The sequence below is a fragment of the Engystomops pustulosus genome, chromosome 8 (genome assembly GCF_040894005.1).
Source record: "Engystomops pustulosus chromosome 8, aEngPut4.maternal, whole genome shotgun sequence".
Lineage (NCBI taxonomy): Eukaryota > Metazoa > Chordata > Amphibia > Anura > Leptodactylidae > Engystomops > Engystomops pustulosus.
In genome coordinates this window covers 109,494,970-109,513,895 of record NC_092418.1, presented here as the reverse complement: position 1 = coordinate 109,513,895, position 18,926 = coordinate 109,494,970, and the positions used below count along the sequence as shown (strand labels likewise).

The 18,926-nt window shown below is 46.7% G+C and overlaps 1 protein-coding gene across 2 annotated transcripts in view; it reads left to right on the top strand.

Annotated features, from left to right (window-relative positions):
• KYNU (kynureninase) overlaps positions 1-18,926 on the top strand; it is a 107,255-nt gene that overhangs the window by 66,967 nt on the left and 21,362 nt on the right. For both annotated transcript variants that reach the window (XM_072122221.1, XM_072122222.1), the window contains exons 9-10: positions 10,942-11,040; positions 14,708-14,781. In XM_072122221.1, coding sequence (XP_071978322.1) covers positions 10,942-11,040; positions 14,708-14,781 — 173 coding nt within the window. The remainder of the gene's footprint in view (positions 1-10,941; positions 11,041-14,707; positions 14,782-18,926) is intronic.

Here is an 18,926-nt window from a genome sequence, read left to right as displayed (position 1 = left end):
CAGGAGCATCATAAGTCATACACAGGATAGCGGCGCAGCACTAGCGGCTGTATACAGGAGCATCATAAGTCATACACAGGATAGCGGCGCAGCACTAGCGGCTGTATACAGGAGCATCATAAGTCATACACAGGATAGCGGCACAGCACTAGCGGCTGTATACAGGAGCATCATAAGTCATACACAGGATAGCGGTGCAGCACTAGCGGCTGTATACAGGTGCATCATAAGTCATACACAGGATAGCGGCGCAGCACTAGCGGCTGTATACAGGAGCATCATAAGTCATACACAGGATAGCGGTGCAGCACTAGCGGCTGTATACAGGTGCATCATAAGTTATACACAGGATAGCGGTGCAGCACTAGCGGCTGTATACAGGAGCATCATAAGTCATACACAGGATAGCGGTGCAGCACTAGCGGCTGTATACAGGTGCATCATAAGTCATACACAGGATAGCGGTGCAGCACTAGCGGCGGTGTAGAGGAGCATCATAAGTCATACACAGGATAGCGGCACAGCACTAGCGGCTGTATACAGGTGCATCATAAGTCATACACAGGATAGCGGTGCAGCACTAGCGGCTGTATACAGGTGCATCATAAGTCATACACAGGATAGCGGCACAGCACTAGCGGCTGTATACAGGTGCATCATAAGTCATACACAGGATAGCGGTGCAGCACTAGCGGCGGTGTACAGGAGCATCATAAGTCATACACAGGATAGCGGTGCAGCACTAGCGGCTGTATACAGGAGCATCATAAGTCATACACAGGATAGCGGTGCAGCACTAGCGGCTGTATACAGGTGCATCATAAGTCATACACAGGATAGCGGTGCAGCACTAGCGGCTGTATACAGGAGCATCATAAGTCATACACAGGATAGCGGCGCAGCACTACCGGCGGTATACAGGAGCATCATAGGTCATACACAGGATAGCGGTGCAGCACTAGCGGGTGTATACAGGTGCATCATAAGTTATACACAGGATAGCGGTGCAGCACTAGCGGCGGTGTACAGGAGCATCATAAGTCATACACAGGATAGCGGCACAGCACTAGCGGCTGTATACAGGTGCATCATAAGTCATACACAGGATAGCGGTGCAGCACTAGCGGCTGTATACAGGTGCATCATAAGTCATACACAGGATAGCGGCACAGCACTAGCGGCTGTATACAGGTGCATCATAAGTCATACACAGGATAGCGGTGCAGCACTAGCGGCGGTGTACAGGAGCATCATAAGTCATACACAGGATAGCGGTGCAGCACTAGCGGCTGTATACAGGAGCATCATAAGTCATACACAGGATAGCGGCGCAGCACTAGCGGCTATATACAGGTGCATCATAAGTCATACACAGGATAGCGGCACAGCACTAGCGGCTGTATACAGGTGCATCATAAGTCATACACAGGATAGCGGTGCAGCACTAGCGGCTGTATACAGGAGCATCATAAGTCATACACAGGATAGCGGCGCAGCACTAGCGACTATATACAGGTGCATCATAAGTCATACACAGGATAGCGGCACAGCACTAGCGGCTGTATACAGGTGCATCATAAGTTATACACAGGATAGCAGCGCAGCACTAGCGGCTGTATACAGGTGCATCATAAGTCATACACAGGAAAGCGGTGCAGCACTAGCGGCTGTATACAGGTGCATCATAAGTCATACACAGGATAGCGGTGCAGCACTAGCGGCGGTATACAGGAGCATCATAGGTCATACACAGGATAGCGGTGCAGCACTAGCGGCTGTATACAGGAGCATCATAAGTTATACACAGGATAGCGGCACAGCACTAGCGGCTGTATACAGGAGCATCATAGGTCATACACAGGATAGCGGTGCAGCACTAGCGGCTGTATACAGGAGCATCATAAGTCATACACAGGATAGCGGCACAGCACTAGCGGCTGTATACAGGAGCATCATAGGTCATACACAGGATAGCGGTGCAGCACTAGCGGCTGTATACAGGAGCATCATAAGTCATACACAGGATAGCGGCACAGCACTAGCGGCTGTATACAGGTGCATCATAAGTTATACACAGGATAGCGGCACAGCACTAGCGGTGGTATACAGGTGCATCATAGGTCATACACAGGATAGCGGCACAGCACTAGCGGCTGTATACAGGTGCATACAACACATCGCACTACATCATTGGGATGCAAAGTCCTTGTCAGTTCCTGTAATTATTGAGGGTCCAATTTCTCCATTAGTTATCTACAATACTGTGGTCCAGAGCATATCTGATGGCTCCCGGACGCTCTCTGGGGAGCAGGGAGTAGGTGAAATAGATAGATATCAATTAGGTATTATCCCAGGAGAGATCTGTAATCAGACCTTTGTGTATGCTGTTAGTAGCAGCAGGACTGTGAAAGTAGATTAAGCGTCCAGGATCGTATCTTCACCAAGTTCATTGTGGATGGTCCTCACACTGCTTTGCTCTGTGACCTCTGTGGGACATGTTATGTATTGCCTATGGATAGCATGTGTGTATGCTGTTAGTAGAAGCAGGACTGTGAAATATGTGCAACACCCTCGCCGATGCAATGGCGAGGGAGGGTTTGCGAATACGTCCCACCTGCATGTAATCCCATTACACTACATGGTCCTTATAGGACATAGGGGTATTGCAGTGGTTAATCCTGCCTGGCAAGGCAGGAGTTAAGTATTTTGTATGATGCAAGATGCTGTTATCCAATGATATGTGTTACATCCTGTGCTCTGTAAGCTGAGATGTGATTGGAGGAGCAGCCACCACCTGACCAAAGGGAGGTAATAAAACCTCTGGCCAGGAATGTTCTGGATGATTATTCTAGAGGACTTTAGGAGAATCCTAGAGATCAGTGAGTGAGTGAGTAATCTCAGTCTAGCCCATACCAGAGCAGGAAGAGCCTAGCCCCTGCCTCTGAAGAGTGGAGTATTAGACTAGAGTTAGTGTAGTGAGGAAAAGGGGTATCATCTTACCTTTAAAGGTGATACCTGAAGCCCTACAGGACAAGCTGAAGCTTCCTACCAGGACACAGCTGCCTTCCCAGCCTGCCCTCTACATCCAGGCTGGTAAACTATCTCCTGAGGCTCCCTCCAACTCACATCTCAGCACTCCATCTACCTGTTAAAGGCACGTTGCTGCGGTTCCTGCCGGTTCAAATAAAGAACTGTAAGTTGTTTTCTTCAACTTCTGTCTCCGTCTGGTCCCTGCTAATACGGCTGCCTTCATCACCGGCACCCTGTCCACCCCACAGAGACTCATACTCGGGACATTAAGGGGTTGCCCCAGGGAGATCCGCTATAGCAGCCGCTCCCTCATCATTTCTTGCCAACACCACCCTGCTGGAGACCTGCCAGGCTGTAGGACAGCCCTCCGGTTCCCCCGTACCAAGCACCGTGACCATAGCGTGCTTAGGCCGCAACCGCCAGCCACTCCGGTACCGCGGGCCCCAGCTGTCTCCAGGCCTCACCTCAAGGGCTAGGCCCCGGTGGGGGATGTTGCATATGGATTTAAGTTTATGTACTCTCTAAATGCAGAGAGGGTGTATCCTCACACTGCTTTGCTCTATGATTTCTGTGGTACATGTTAGGTATTGCCTATGGATAGCATGTGTGTATGCTGTTAGTAGAAGCAGGACTGTGAAATATGGATTTAAGTTCAAGGACTTTCCAAATGCAGTGAGAGTCTATCCTCACACTTCTTTGCTCTGTGATCCCTGTGGTACATGTTAGGTATTGCCCATGGAGAGCCTGTGTGTATGCTGTTAGTAGAAGCAGGACTGTGAAATGTGGATTGAAGTTCAAGGACTCTCCAAATGCAGTGAGGGTGTATCCTCACACTGCTGTGCTCTGTGATCTCTGTGGTACATGTTAGGTATTGCCCATGGGGAGCCTTTATGTATGCTTTGAGTAGCAGCAGAACTGTGAAATGTGAATATAAGTTCCAGGACTCTCCAAATGCAGTGAGGGTGTATCCTCACACTGCTGTGCTCTCTGCAAGGCAAATGGCAGCTCGCATGCGCCGCTGACAACCACATGTTGCTGGCGGTTTTTGTGCGCAGCTTGTACGGGATAACAGCTCCGATCCCTGGTATTTGTATTCCGGTCCAGGGACACAAACCCAGACTTGGCCCTGGTTCGGCAGAACTCACCGGACCTGAATCCCCCTGGGTCTGCTCATCAGGTTAATAACATGGGAGCGTCTAGTGATACCGCCCTGCATTCAGGACATGTTCACACATTTTACTATCATGATTATCTATTTGCATTTGATTTTCCTGTATGTAGCTGTATGCTGCCCCCTACTGCTCATGATATGAACTGCAGTCTCTTACGGGTATTGGAAGTATCACAGTATTAGATTAGAGGTTACACTTCTCCTGCTGCCAATGTCATTCCATTATTATTGTGTCCATGGGTTTCTCTGATGTAGCAGAGCTGAGTGTGTTAGCACAGCAGAGACATGGGGTCATTTATGCCTATGTGTTGTGGTCTGGGGGTTTTGCATACAAATGCAGGAAACAAAAGTACAGTGTTCTGTAAGGAACAATTTTCTGATCCTTAATGAGTCTGACTGCCGGGACCCTCACAGTCACAATAACAGGGGTCCACAAAGTGTCCCATATCATTTCTATGGGATTTCTGGGTCCTCTCCCTCCTGAAGCAGTAGACAAGATTCATAGATTGGGCCCAATTCTGGGGGAAATGAGAATTAGACTCCACCCCCTTTCTAAAAACCCCGCCTCCTTTCTAATCTCATTAAATGTGATTTTACCAAACACTGCATCACTAATAGAAAATATGTAAAGGAAATCTCCCATCAGAATCCATCCTGATAAACCAGGGACATTACTCATAGATCCAGGCACCGGGACTGTGGTATCTTCTTATATCTGCTTCAACTTTTAAAATTATTCTAATTAGCCAGAAGGTCTCTAAGAGGTCTTAGCCGAACTCTACCATGCTCTGGCTTCAAAGGCTGTTACACTGTCTCGCTTTCCTCCCTGCTCCCTCAGCAATTTCCCGTCTCCCTCTGCCTGCTAAAAACTCACACAGTAGTAGAGGGAAGTGACCCTGCACAGTGTAACAGCTTCTGAACCTGCAGCACAAAGAATCTCTGGTAATGTCCCCAAGTTAGACCTGGGAAGGAGCGCTTTCACCATCCCATTGTATGAGATTACAACAGGCAGAGGGAGGGGGAAGTGAGGGGAGGCAGGGAACAGTGTATTAGCCTGTGAAGCTACAGAGCATAGGGGCCCTAATAACCCCCCCTACTTGCTTATTTGAATAATTTTAAAAGTTGATTTCCGAAGGCAGGAGACCATGGATAACACATATAAGAAGATCCCACAGTCCTGGTGCCTGGATCTATGAGTAATGTCCCGGGTTTATCAGGATGGATTCTTCTGATGATAGATTTCCTTTAAAAGGTCTTATATTTTATCAAAATTCTGATAGTCTGGAAATTCCAATAGTTAATAGCAGGATAATCTACATTTTAAGGATTTAGCAGGAAGTTCTATTCTTCATAATCACAATCTCCTGATAATCAGCTCCTATAATCCTGTAATCCGGGATTTTACTCTAATAATGCTATAAAATACTAGTAATAGTAATAATATTGTATCCTCCCCATATTATGCGGCTGGATAAGGTGGATACACCTGGCACCAGGTGCTGAGGACACAGGAATCAGCAGATGCACGGGAGATGCAGCATCCATCATGATCTCCCAGATTTCTGAATGCAAGTATCTCCGAATGATTAGACTTTGTCTGATATATTAATTCGCTGCTACGTAAAATGTCTCAGAAAAGAACAGAATGTTTGGCCCTTAAGAAATGACTCATTATTCTGCCTCTAAAACTTGTAAAGTGTCTGCAAGATCCAGAGGAGGAGGAGGAGATGGAGAAGGAGGAATGTGGTGGGTGGAGGGCGCCATCTAGTGGCCAGAGGGGATAATCTCATGCCTTCTGCATTATGGTGAAAAGTGTACAAGATAAAGGCGAACAGAGCAGCAGAGAGATTGGGGCTCATTTACTTATCACAGAAACTGCATTGTCCGTGTATAATGCGCTGTGTGGGGAGTCACTAAGATCGTGCCCCCGATATCCTGCATGTGTCACTTCCCCGCTCAGGTCCCCGGAGTTGACCTTCTTCTTCCTGGTGCATGTAAGTGCATTGTCCGTGTATAATGCGTTGTGCGGGGAGTCACTAAGATCGTGCACCCGATATCCTGCATGTGTCACTTCCCCGCTCAGGTCCCCGGAGTTCACCTTCTTCTTCCTGGTGCATGTAAGTGCATTATCCGTGTATAATGCGCTGTGCGGGGAGTCACTAAGATCCTGCACCCGATAGCCTGCATGTGTCGCTTCCCCGCTCAGGTCCCGGAGTTCACCTTCCTCTTCCCGGTGCATGTAAGTGCATTGTCCGTGTATAATGTGCTGTGCGGGGAGTCACTAAGATCATGCGCCCGATATCCTGCATGTGTCGCTTCCCCCGCTAAGGTCCCTGGAGTTCACCTTCTTCTTCCTGGTGCATGTAAGTGCATTGTCCGTGTATAATGCGCTGTGCGGGGAGTCACTAAGATCCTGCGCCCGATATCCTGCATATGTCGCTTCCCCCGCTAAGGTCCCCGGAGTTCACCTTCTCCTTCCCGGTGCATGTAAGTGCATTGTCCATGTATAATGCGCTGTGTGGGGAGTCACTAAGATCCTGCACCCGATATCCTGCATGTGTCGCTTCCCCGCTCAGGTCCCCGGAGTTCACCTTCTTCTTCCTGGTGCATGTAAGTGCATTGTCCGTGTATAATGCGCTGTGCGGGGAGTCACTAAGATCCTGCACCCGATATCCTGCATGTGTCTCTTCCCCGCTCAGGTCCCCGGAGTTCCCCTTCTTCTTCCTGGTGCATGTAAGTGCATTGTCCGTGTATAATGCGCTGTGCGGGGAGTCACTAAGATCGTGCACCCGATATCCTGCATGTGTCGCTTCCCCGCTCAGGTCCCCGGAGTTCACCTTCTTCTTCCTGGTGCATGTAAGTGCATCGTCCGTGTATAATGCACTGTGCGGGGAGTCACTAAGATCCTGCGCCCGATATCCTGCATGTGTCGCTTCCCCGCTCAGGTCCCGGAGTTCACCTTCTTCTTCCTCCTGGTGCATGTAAGTGCATTGTCCGTGTATAATGCGCTGTGCGGGGAGTCACTAAGATCGTGCACCCAATATCCTGCATGTGTCGCTTCCCCGCTCAGGTCCCCGGAGTTCACCTTTTTCTTCCCGGTGCATGTAAGTGCATTGTCTTGTGACACAATTTGAAAAGTAAATCCCGCGCTCAGTCCGAATCAGTCGGATCATCCAGCCCTTGATTTGTGTTGCATGGAAGCTTTGCAGCTATGCCGAAAAACGTTCGAGTGCGACACAATCCCAGCGCAGACACTAATTATATACCTGTCCAAGCTGTGCAAATCACGAAAAAGTGGACAGTCCGATGAAAGTGCAGCGTGCGACCCTTAGTAAATGAGCCCCAATGAATGAGATCATAAGGGGGAAAGAGAAAGGAGAAAACTAGAGGTTTCCTTCTTCTAAGCTTTATCTATCATGCTTGTTCTTACTGACAATCTGGATTATACCTTGTGTAATTCAAAGATCTTCTGTGTTGCTCATGCAGCTTTGCCCGAAAACTGATAGATTTCCAATATTAACAAACTCTGCTGATCATTTCATTTCACACTTAATGGAGGGAAATTTCTGTAACTTTAATGTGACATTTTGTTTGAATAAATTGTCTTTCCCACGCCAATAAGGATCAATTTGTTCTTATTGGTGACATCACTGTGTGTATTATCCCTGTGCTGTGACATCACTGTGTGTATTATCCTTGTACTGTGACATCACTGTGTGTATTATCCCTGTACTGTGACATCACTGTGTGTATTATCCCTGTACTGTGACATCACTGTGTGTATTATCCCTGTACTGTGACATCACTGTGTGTATTATCCCTGTACTGTGACATCACTGTGTGTATTATCTCTGTACTGTGACATCACTGTGTGTATTATCTCTGTACTGTGACATCACTGTGTGTAATATCCCTGTACTGTGACATCACTGTGTGTATTATCCCTGTACTGTGACATCACTGTGTGTATTATCCCTGTACTGTGACATCACTGTGTGTATTATCCCTGTACTGTGACATCACTGTGTGTATTATCCCTGTACTGTGACATCACTGTGTGTATTATCTCTGTACTGTGACATCACTGTGTATATTATCCCTGTACTGTGACATCACTGTGTGTATTATCTCTGTACTGTGACATCGCTGTGTGTATTATCCCTGTACTGTGACATCACTGTGTGTATTATCCCTGTACTGTGACATCGCTGTGTGTATTATCCCTGTACTGTGACATCACTGTGTGTATTATCTCTGTACTATGACATCACTGTATGTATTATCCCTGTACTGTGACATCACTGTGTGTATTCTCCCTGTACTGTGACATCACTGTGTGTATTATCCCTGTACTGTGACATCACTGTGTGTATTATCCCTGTACTGTGACGTCACTGTGTGTATTATCCATGTACTGTGACATCATTGTGTGTATTATCCCTGTACTGTGACATCACTGTGTGTATTATCCCTGTACTGTGACATTGCTGTGTGTATTATCCCTGTACTGTGACATTACTGTGTGTATTATCCCTGTACTGTGACATCGCTGTGTGTATTATCTCTGTACTGTGACATCACTGTGTGTATTATCCCTGTACTGTGACATCACTGTGTGTATTATCCCTGTACTGTGACATCACTGTGTGTATTATCTCTGTACTGTGACATCACTGTGTGTATTATCCCTGTACTGTGACATCACCGTGTGTATTATCCTGTACTGTGACATCACTGTGTGTATTATCCCTGTACTGTGACATCACTGTGTGTATTATCTCTGTACTGTGACATCGCTGTGTGTATTATCCCTGTACTGTGACATCACTGTGTGTATTATCCCTGTACTGTGACATCACTGTGTGTATTATCCCTGTACTGTGACGTCGCTGTGTGTATTATCCATGTACTGTGACATCATTGTGTGTATTATCCCTGTACTGTGACATCACTGTGTGTATTACCCCTGTACTGTGACATCACTGTGTGTATTCTCCCTGTACTGTGACATCACTGTGTGTATTATCCCTGTACTGTGACATCACTGTGTGTATTATCCCTGTACTGTGACGTCACTGTGTGTATTATCCATGTACTGTGACATCATTGTGTGTATTATCCCTGTACTGTGACATCACTGTGTGTATTATCCCTGTACTGTGACATTGCTGTGTGTATTATCCCTGTACTGTGACATTACTGTGTGTATTATCCCTGTACTGTGACATCGCTGTGTGTATTATCTCTGTACTGTGACATCACTGTGTGTATTATCCCTGTACTGTGACATCACTGTGTGTATTATCCCTGTACTGTGACATCACTGTGTGTATTATCTCTGTACTGTGACATCACTGTGTGTATTATCCCTGTACTGTGACATCACCGTGTGTATTATCCTGTACTGTGACATCACTGTGTGTATTATCCCTGTACTGTGACATCACTGTGTGTATTATCTCTGTACTGTGACATCGCTGTGTGTATTATCCCTGTACTGTGACATCACTGTGTGTATTATCCCTGTACTGTGACATCACTGTGTGTATTATCCCTGTACTGTGACGTCGCTGTGTGTATTATCCATGTACTGTGACATCATTGTGTGTATTATCCCTGTACTGTGACATCACTGTGTGTATTATCCCTGTACTGTGACATCGCTGTGTGTATTATCCCTGTACTGTGACTTTACTGTGTGTATTATCCCTGTACTGTGACATCGCTGTGTGTATTATCCCTGTACTGTGACATCACTGTGTGTATTATCCCTGTACTGTGACATCACTGTGTGTATTATCTCTGTACTGTGACATCACTGTGTGTATTATCCCTGTACTGTGACATCACTGTGTGTATTATCCCTGTACTGTGACATCACTGTGTGCATTATCCCTGTACTGTGACATCACTGTGTGTATTATCTCTGTACTGTGACATCACTGTGTGTATTATCCCTGTACTGTGACATCACCGTGTGTATTATCCCTGTACTGTGACATCACTGTGTGTATTACCCCTGTACTGTGACATCACTGTGTGTATTATCCCTGTACTGTGACATCACTGTGTGTATTACCCCTGTACTGTGACATCACTGTGTGTATTATCCATGTACTGTGACATCACTGTGTGTATTATCTCTGTACTGTGACATCACTGTGTGTATCATCCCTGTACTGTGACATCACTGTGAGTATTATCTCTGTACTGTGACATCACTGTGTGTATTATCCCTGTACTGTGACATCACTGTGTGTATTATCCCTGTACTGTGACATCACTGTGTGTATTATCTCTGTACTGTGACATCGCTGTGTGTATTATCCCTGTACTGTGACATCACTGTGTGTATTATCCTATACTGTGACATCACTGTGTGTATTATCCCTGTACTGTGACATCACTGTGTGTATTATCCCTATACTGTGACATCACTGTGTGTATTATCCCTGTACTGTGACATCACCGTGTGTATTATCCCTGTACTGTGACATCACTTTGGGAAGTGACAGTCCTTATTCTGCTATATATCTTTCTCACACCTTGTGCAGTCCTCTCCTTCCAGTCATCACAGGGTGAGGTATTAGACGCTGCACTCATCTCATATCTATGTCACTGCTGCCCTCTTGTGTTCATTTATAGGTACTGCAAATTATAATATATAATACTGTAAACTGTCGCCACATTTCCATTACAAGATCTACTCATCATGTAACAATTGTTCTGATTTTTTGCAGGGGTGCTATGTCGGCTTTGATCTGGCCCACGCTGTTGGTAATGTGGAACTTTACTTACACGACTGGGGTGTGGATTTCGCCTGTTGGTGCTCTTATAAGGTGCCTGATGTTATTACCTCCGTGATAATCATATCTGATCTGGTTCTCTAATGTTATTATATCACGGCATTTGTCTGTTTATACAAAGGTTATTGTTTTATTGGGATCTCCCAAAGTCAGACCCCACTGGTCAGGATGTAGCATCACTGAGCCCTAGACTAATGGAGCCAAGACATGGGAACATAATATATGTATTTGGAAGGTCCCTTTACAATTTTTTGTTGTGTTATCAAAGTAATTTTGCATGCACACAATTATCATGTGACTTACACAGCAATGGGGATTTACAGAATTCTCACCATGACTGTAGTAATATATATGACTGGAGATCAGAATTAGAGAACAATGTCATCCCCATTGATGAACATGTGATGGATGTGTAAGGGGTCACCGGGTCACTAGAACAATGTTTTACCCAATTCCCAAAGTATCAACATAAAACCTTTATTTTTCAAACAAAGTGATGATCAGAATTACAGAACAGCAATGACTGCGGCACAGAGAAAGATTATAACTAGAGATGAGCGACTATACTCGTCCGAGCTTGATGCTCGTTCGAGTATTAAGGTACTCGAAACGGCTCATTGCTCGGACGAGTATTTCCCCTGCTCGAGATCGAGCATTTAAAAAACACAGTGAAGAACAATGAAGAATAGAATAAAAACAGTGAACACAGTGACCACAGGATCATTTAAGTGAAGAACACAGTGCAGAATAGATTACAGATGTTCGGCACATCTGCTTACTTGTCGGAAGATACACGCGGAACGGCACCAGGGAGACATCGCGCACCAGGGAGACATCGGGCGCAGCAGAGACACATCGGGCGCAGCAGAGACACATTGGGCGCAGCAGAGACACATCGGGCGCAGCAGGGAGACATCGCACGCAGCAGGGAGACATCGCACGCAGCAGGGAGACATCGGGCAGCACGGGGGAGACATCGGGCAGCGCGGGGGAGACATCGGGCAGCACGGGGGAGACATCGGGCAGCGCGGGGGAGACATCGCACGCAGCAGGGAGACATCGGGCAGCACGGGGGAGACATCGGGCAGCAGGGAGACATCGGGCAGCACGGGGGAGACATCGGGCAGCAGGGAGACATCGGGCAGCACGGGGGAGACATCGGGCAGCACGGGGAGACATCGGGTAGACTTCAGTGGAAGAAGAGGAGCGGATCCCGGGACAGCGTATCTCCCGACAAGTAAGCAGATGTGCCGAACATCTGTAATCTATTCTTCACTGTGTTTTTCACTTAAATGATCCTGTGTTCACTGTTTTTATTCTATTCTTCACTGTTCTTCACATCTGATAACTTGTCGGGAGATAATATACGCGCGGAACAGTGAAGAATAGATTGCAGATGTTTGCATACATCTGATAACTTATCAGAAGACATTCTTTTTCAATTAAATAACACATTTTATTCCTGAACCATGGTCCCTTTGAAAAATGCTCGAGTCTCCCATTGACTTCAATGGGGCTCGTTATTCGAGACGAGCACTCGAGCATCGGGAAAAGTTCATCTCGAATAACGAGCACCCGAGCATTTTAGTGCTCGCTCATCTCTAATTATAACTAAATGTCCTGAAGGACATCACTGGTCTCTCACGCGGCTCAGCTGGGATTCTGCTCCGCTCTTCTTCCAGTCTCCGGCAGTTCTGTGGCTGTTGTGGGTTTCTTAGCCATAACTTTGTTCCCAAGGATTTTCTATTGGGTTTAGATCAGGACTCTGGGTAGTGGTTTCATTGGTTCAAGGAACTGCTTTACCTGTTTTGGTGAGGCATGGTGAGGCATTGTCCTGCATGAAAATTTCTGGCTGATTGAGCGAAGGAAATAAACCATATGCTTATATTAAACACTTGCATGTAGATGTATGAGAAGTGAGAAGTGAGAACTGCTGCTACAGAAAACATTTCCCAAACCATAACACTTCCTCCTCCAATCTTCACTGACTTCTTTACACACTTTGGGTTCAGTCTTTCCCCAGGTTGTAGATAAACATAATGGGGGTCATTTACTAAGGGCCCGATTCGTGTTTTCCCGACATGTTACACGAATATTTCCGATTTGCTCCGATTTCCCCTGAACTGCCCCGAGATTTTGGCACATCAGCGCCGGCATGCACGCAACGGAAATCGAGGGCGTGGCCGAACGAAAACCCAACAGATTCGGAAAAACCGCCGCATTTAAAAAAAAAAATCTGTTGCGGAGCTTGCGATTACCTTCACTCAGCCCGGCTCGGTGAACTCCAGTGCGTTCCGATGCTCTTCAGCGCAGCAGCGCCACCTGGTGGACGGCAGAGGAACTGCCTTAATAAATCCCGTCTGGACCCGAATCCACCGCAGAGAACGCGCCGCTGGATCCCGCATGGACCGGGTAAGTAAATCTGCCCCACTGGTTCCCATCAGACCCAAATAAATTAAACTTTCTTTTCATCACTAAAATAAACTGTGCAGCACTTCTCTTCTGTCCACACAACATGTTCCTCAGATGAGTCTCACTTTTTGATACTGCTAATGAGAGATTTGGTCGCTGCAGACTGGGCTTACCATCCAGATGCTCCTAAATGTTGTGACAGTATGACGAGACAGATCCTTACCCTGTTCAGTACTGAAAGGGAAAGCAATTCCAACTGCAATGATAAAATGATTCCCCATGCAGATTCTCCGCATTATCCTGTCCTCTCTTACATTTCTCTTTCTTGGGTGACCAATCTTCTTGGAGGACTTGAATGAGTTTGTGATGTTGTAAAGATGTAATATTCTAGAAATCACAGACTACCAACTTCCCTTGCTATGGCTGAGGGGTCTCTCCTTTGACCTCCCATCTGGACATCCTGCTGCCGGGGGTCTCAGTCACTTTGGGTCAGCACAACATTTATACAAACTCAGTGAAAACTGGAAAGTTCTGACCAGTTACATCGGGTTTGTCAGATAATGAAGGAAATTAGCACCAGGTATCAGATTATCACCAATAACCTGCAGGATCTGAGAGTGTTCTCTCATTCTGATCAGTGTCTTTTACAATTATTTCATTTCCATTTTTACAATATAGACAATTTATTACATTTTTATTTAAATGTATTAAATTTAATAAACGGCTATAATACGCATGGTAGGAGATATTTACACAGTGACCCGGACATTTAGGAAATTGTGTGTTGTTCTCTAATTTTGATCTCCAGTGTAGATATTCATTGGGGTTATTGGGGGAATAAGAATGAGAATTGATACATTGGGGCAGATTTACTTACCCGGCCCATTCGCGATCCAGCGGCGCGTTCTCTGCGGTGGATTCGGGTCCGGCCGGGATTTATGAAGGCAGTTCCTCCGCCGTCCACCAGGTGGCGCTGCTGCGCTGAAAATCTTCTGAACGCGCCGGAATGCACCACCTCGGACCAGGTGAAAGTAAGCGCTTCGCAAGCGACACTTTTCGGGTTTTTAAATGCGGCGGGTTTTCGTCCGGCCACGCCCCCCGATTTCCGTCGCGCGCATGCCGGCGCCGATGCGCCACAATCCGATCGCGTGCGCCACAATCCCGGCGCAAATCGGAAGTATTCGGGTAACACGTCGGGAAAACGCGAATCGGGCCCTTAGTAAATGACCCCCAATGTGATACAATGTGATACAATGTGATACAATGTGATACAATGTTTTGGTTGCAGTATCTGAACTCCGGGGCCGGAGGACTGGCTGGAGCTTTCATCCATGAGAAACATGGCCGCTCGGTGAAACCATCGTATGTAATCTTTTCTTTTTCTTCAAGACCAGTTACCTAAATCCAGGGGCCCCAGTTATCCCCCAGTGGGGATATATATAGGATATCCTTAGGGGGGGTATCCTTACATTATCCTAAGACAAGCCCTGTAATCCTGCCAGCAGTGCCACTTCTACATGTTCTTATACATGAAGGTGACATGATATTATAGGGTGGGCACTGGGTGTATGGTCTCTGGATAGTGTATGGGGGCATAGTCTGACACATCTGTACACCTATATGGGACCATGTCAATGCTCTGCTGATATCTATATGATATCTATATGGCGGCTTCTCTGTAAGCTTTCTGGCATTGCATCCAGTCATATCTATGTAGCAGCTCTGTGACAACATGTCCGGCAGTGTACGGCGGCATCCTATGCAGTGTGGGGGAGTATGTCTGGTATTATGTAGTTAGTATATGATTAGATCCCTCAATGTATGTCTAGCATCTTTATGGGACTATCTCTGGCACTGTATAGAGGCATCTGTATGGGACTATCCCTGGCACTGTATAGCAGCATCTGTATGGGACTATCCCTGGCACTGTATAGCAGCATCTGTATGGGACTATCCCTGGCACTATATAGCGGCATCTGTATGGGACTATCCCTGACACTGTATAGCAGCATCTGTATGGGACTATCCCTGGCACTGTATAGCAGCATCTGTATGGGACTATCCATGGCACTGTATAGCAGCATCTGTATGGGACTATCCCTGGCACTGTATAGCAGCATCTGTATGGGACTATCCCTGGCACTGTATAGCAGCATCTGTATGGGACTATCCATGGCACTGTATAGCAGCATCTGTATGGGACTATCCCTGGCACTGTATAGGGGCATCTGTATGGGACTATCCCTGGCACTGTATAGAGGCATCTGTATGGGACTATCCCTGGCACTGTATAGGGGCATCTGTATGGGACTATCCCTGGCACTGTATAGGGGCATCTGTATGGGACTATCCCTGGCACTGTATAGAGGCATCTGTATGGGACTATCCCTGGCACTGTATAGAGGCATCTGTATGGGACTATCCCTGGCACTGTATAGCAGCATCTGTATGGGACTATCCCTGGCACTGTATAGCAGCATCTGTATGGGACTATCCATGGCACTGTATAGCAGCATCTATATGGGACTATCCCTGGCACTGTATAGGGGCATCTGTATGGGACTATCCCTGGCACTGTATAGGGGCATCTGTATGGGACTATCCCTGGCACTGTATAGGGGCATCTGTATGGGACTATCCCTGGCACTGTATAGCGGCATCTGTATGGTACTATCCCTGGCACTGTATAGCAGCATCTGTATGGGACTATCCCTGGCACTGTATAGTGGCATCTGTATGGGACTATCCCTGGCACTGTATGGTGGCATCTGTATGGGACTATCCATGGCACTGTATAGCGGCATCTGTATGGGACTATCCCTGGCACTGTATAGCGGCATCTGTATGGGACTATCCCTGGCACTGTATAGGGGCATCTGTATGGGACTATCCCTGGCACTGTATTGTGGCATCTGTATGGGACTTTCCCTGGCACTGTATAGCGGCATCTGTATGGGACTATCCCTGGCACTGTATAGCGGCATCTGTATGGGACTATCCCTGGCACTGTATAGGGGCATCTGTATGGGACTATCCCTGGCACTGTATAGCGGCATCTGTATGGGACTATCCCTGGCACTGTATAGCGGCATCTGTATGGGACTATCCCTGGCACTGTATAGGGGCATCTGTATGGGACTATCCCTGGCACTGTATAGGGGCATCTGTATGGGACTATCCCTGGCACTGTATAGCGGCATCTGTATGGGACTATCCCTGGCACTGTATAGGGGCATCTGTATGGGACTATCCCTGGCACTGTATAGGGGCATCTGTATGGGACTATCCCTGACACTGTATAGCAGCATCTGTATGGGACTACCCCTGGCACTGTATGGTGGCATCTGTATGGGACTATCGCTGGCACTGTATAGCGGCATCTGTATGGGACTATCCCTGGCACTGTATGGTGGCATCTGTATGGGACTATCCCTGGCACTGTATAGGGGCATCTGTATGGGACTATCCCTGGCACTGTATAGCGGCATCTGTATGGGACTATCCCTGGTACTGTATAGGGGCATCTGTATGGGACTATCCCTGGCACTTTATTCCGGCATCTGTATGGGACTATCCCTGGCACTGTATAGAGGCATCTGTATGGGACTATCCCTGGCACTGTATAGCGGCATCTGTATGGGACTATCCCTGGCACTGTATAGGGGCATCTGTATGGGACTATCCCTGGCACTGTATAGCGGCATCTGTATGGGACTATCTCTGGCACTGTATATAGCGGCATCTGTATGGGACTATCCCTGGCACTGTATGGCGGCACCTGTATGGGACTATCCATGGCACTGTATGTCCAGCATCTGTATGGGACTATCCCTGGCACTGTATAGAGGCATCTGTATGGGACTATCCCTGGCACTGTATAGCAGCATCTGTATGGGACTATCCCTGGCACTGTATAGGGGCATCTGTATGGGATTATCCCTGGCACTGTATGGTGGCATCTGTATGGGACTATCCCTGGCACTGTATAGGGGCATCTGTATGGGACTATCGCTGGCACTGTATAGCGGCATCTGTATGGGACTATCCCTGGCACTGTATAGGGGCATCTGTATGGGACTATCCCTGGCACTGTATAGCGGCATCTGTATGGGACTATCCCTGGCACTGTATGGTGGCATCTGTATGGGACTATCCCTGGCACTGTATAGGGGCATCTGTATGGGCCTATCCCTGGCACTGTATAGCGGCATCTGTATGGGCCTATCCCTGGCACTGTATGGCGGCATCTGTATGGGACTATCCCTGGCACTGTATAGGGGCATCTGTATGGGACTATCCCTGGCACTGTATAGGGGCATCTGTATGGGGCTATCCCTGGCACTGTATGGCGGCATCTGTAGGGGACTATCCCTGGCACTGTATGGCGGCATCTGTAGGGGACTATCCCTGGCACTGTATGGCGGCATCTTTGGCACCTGTATACAGTATATATTACATTGTTTGACCACATCTCTCATACGACTATATATGAATATAGAACTGTATGGTGCCCGCTTTGGCACCTGTAGGTAGAATTTCTGGTGCTATGTGGTAGCATCCTCAAAGCCTGTTTCGGATTATATGTATTTGTATGTTCTTATTTCTCCTGCATATATCTCTGGCGCTGTATGGTGGCACCTGTAGCACCATATGGCGGCATATATGGCGCTATGTAGTGGCTTTAGAGCTGTAACTAATATAAGTTCTGTACTGAGCCCCCTCTCTATAACATATTATTTGCAGTGTTAGTCTCTTTATATAAGGAAGAGACAGCAAAGGGCACAATACTGGGTATAATGTGATTGCCCCCTGTGGCATAGAATATGTATTGCACTATATGGCAGCATCTTTAAATACCTATATGGGACTATTACTCTATATCTTTTGGATCTATATGAAACTGAATATTGCTCTATATGGCAGCATTTTTAGCACATATATGGGACTATATATCACTATACATCTTTAGCACCTATATGGACTATATATCACTCTACATCTTTAGCACCTATATGGGACTGTATATAACGCCACATCTTTAGCACCAATATGGGACTACTACATGTTTTGTATCTTTATTGGACTACATATTGCTCTATATTGCAGTATCCCTGACACCTATATGGGACTATATATTGTTATACATGTTTTGGATCTATATGGGACTACATATTGCTCTATATTGCAGTATCCCTGACACCTATATGGGACTTTATATTGTTCTACATGTTTTGGATCTATATGGGACTACATATTGCTCTATATTGCAGTATCCCTGACACCTATATGGGACTATATATTGTTCTACATGTTTTGGATCTATATGGGACTACATATTGCAGTATCCCTGACACCTATATGGGACTATATATTGCTCTATATGGCAGCATCTTTCTCTGTATGGAAGCATGGACTGGCTGTACTATATATGGAGGTATTTCTGGCGTTATTATGGGGTCTCTTCTGCCACTATTTAGGGCGACATCTTATAGGGTCATTTCTGTTGT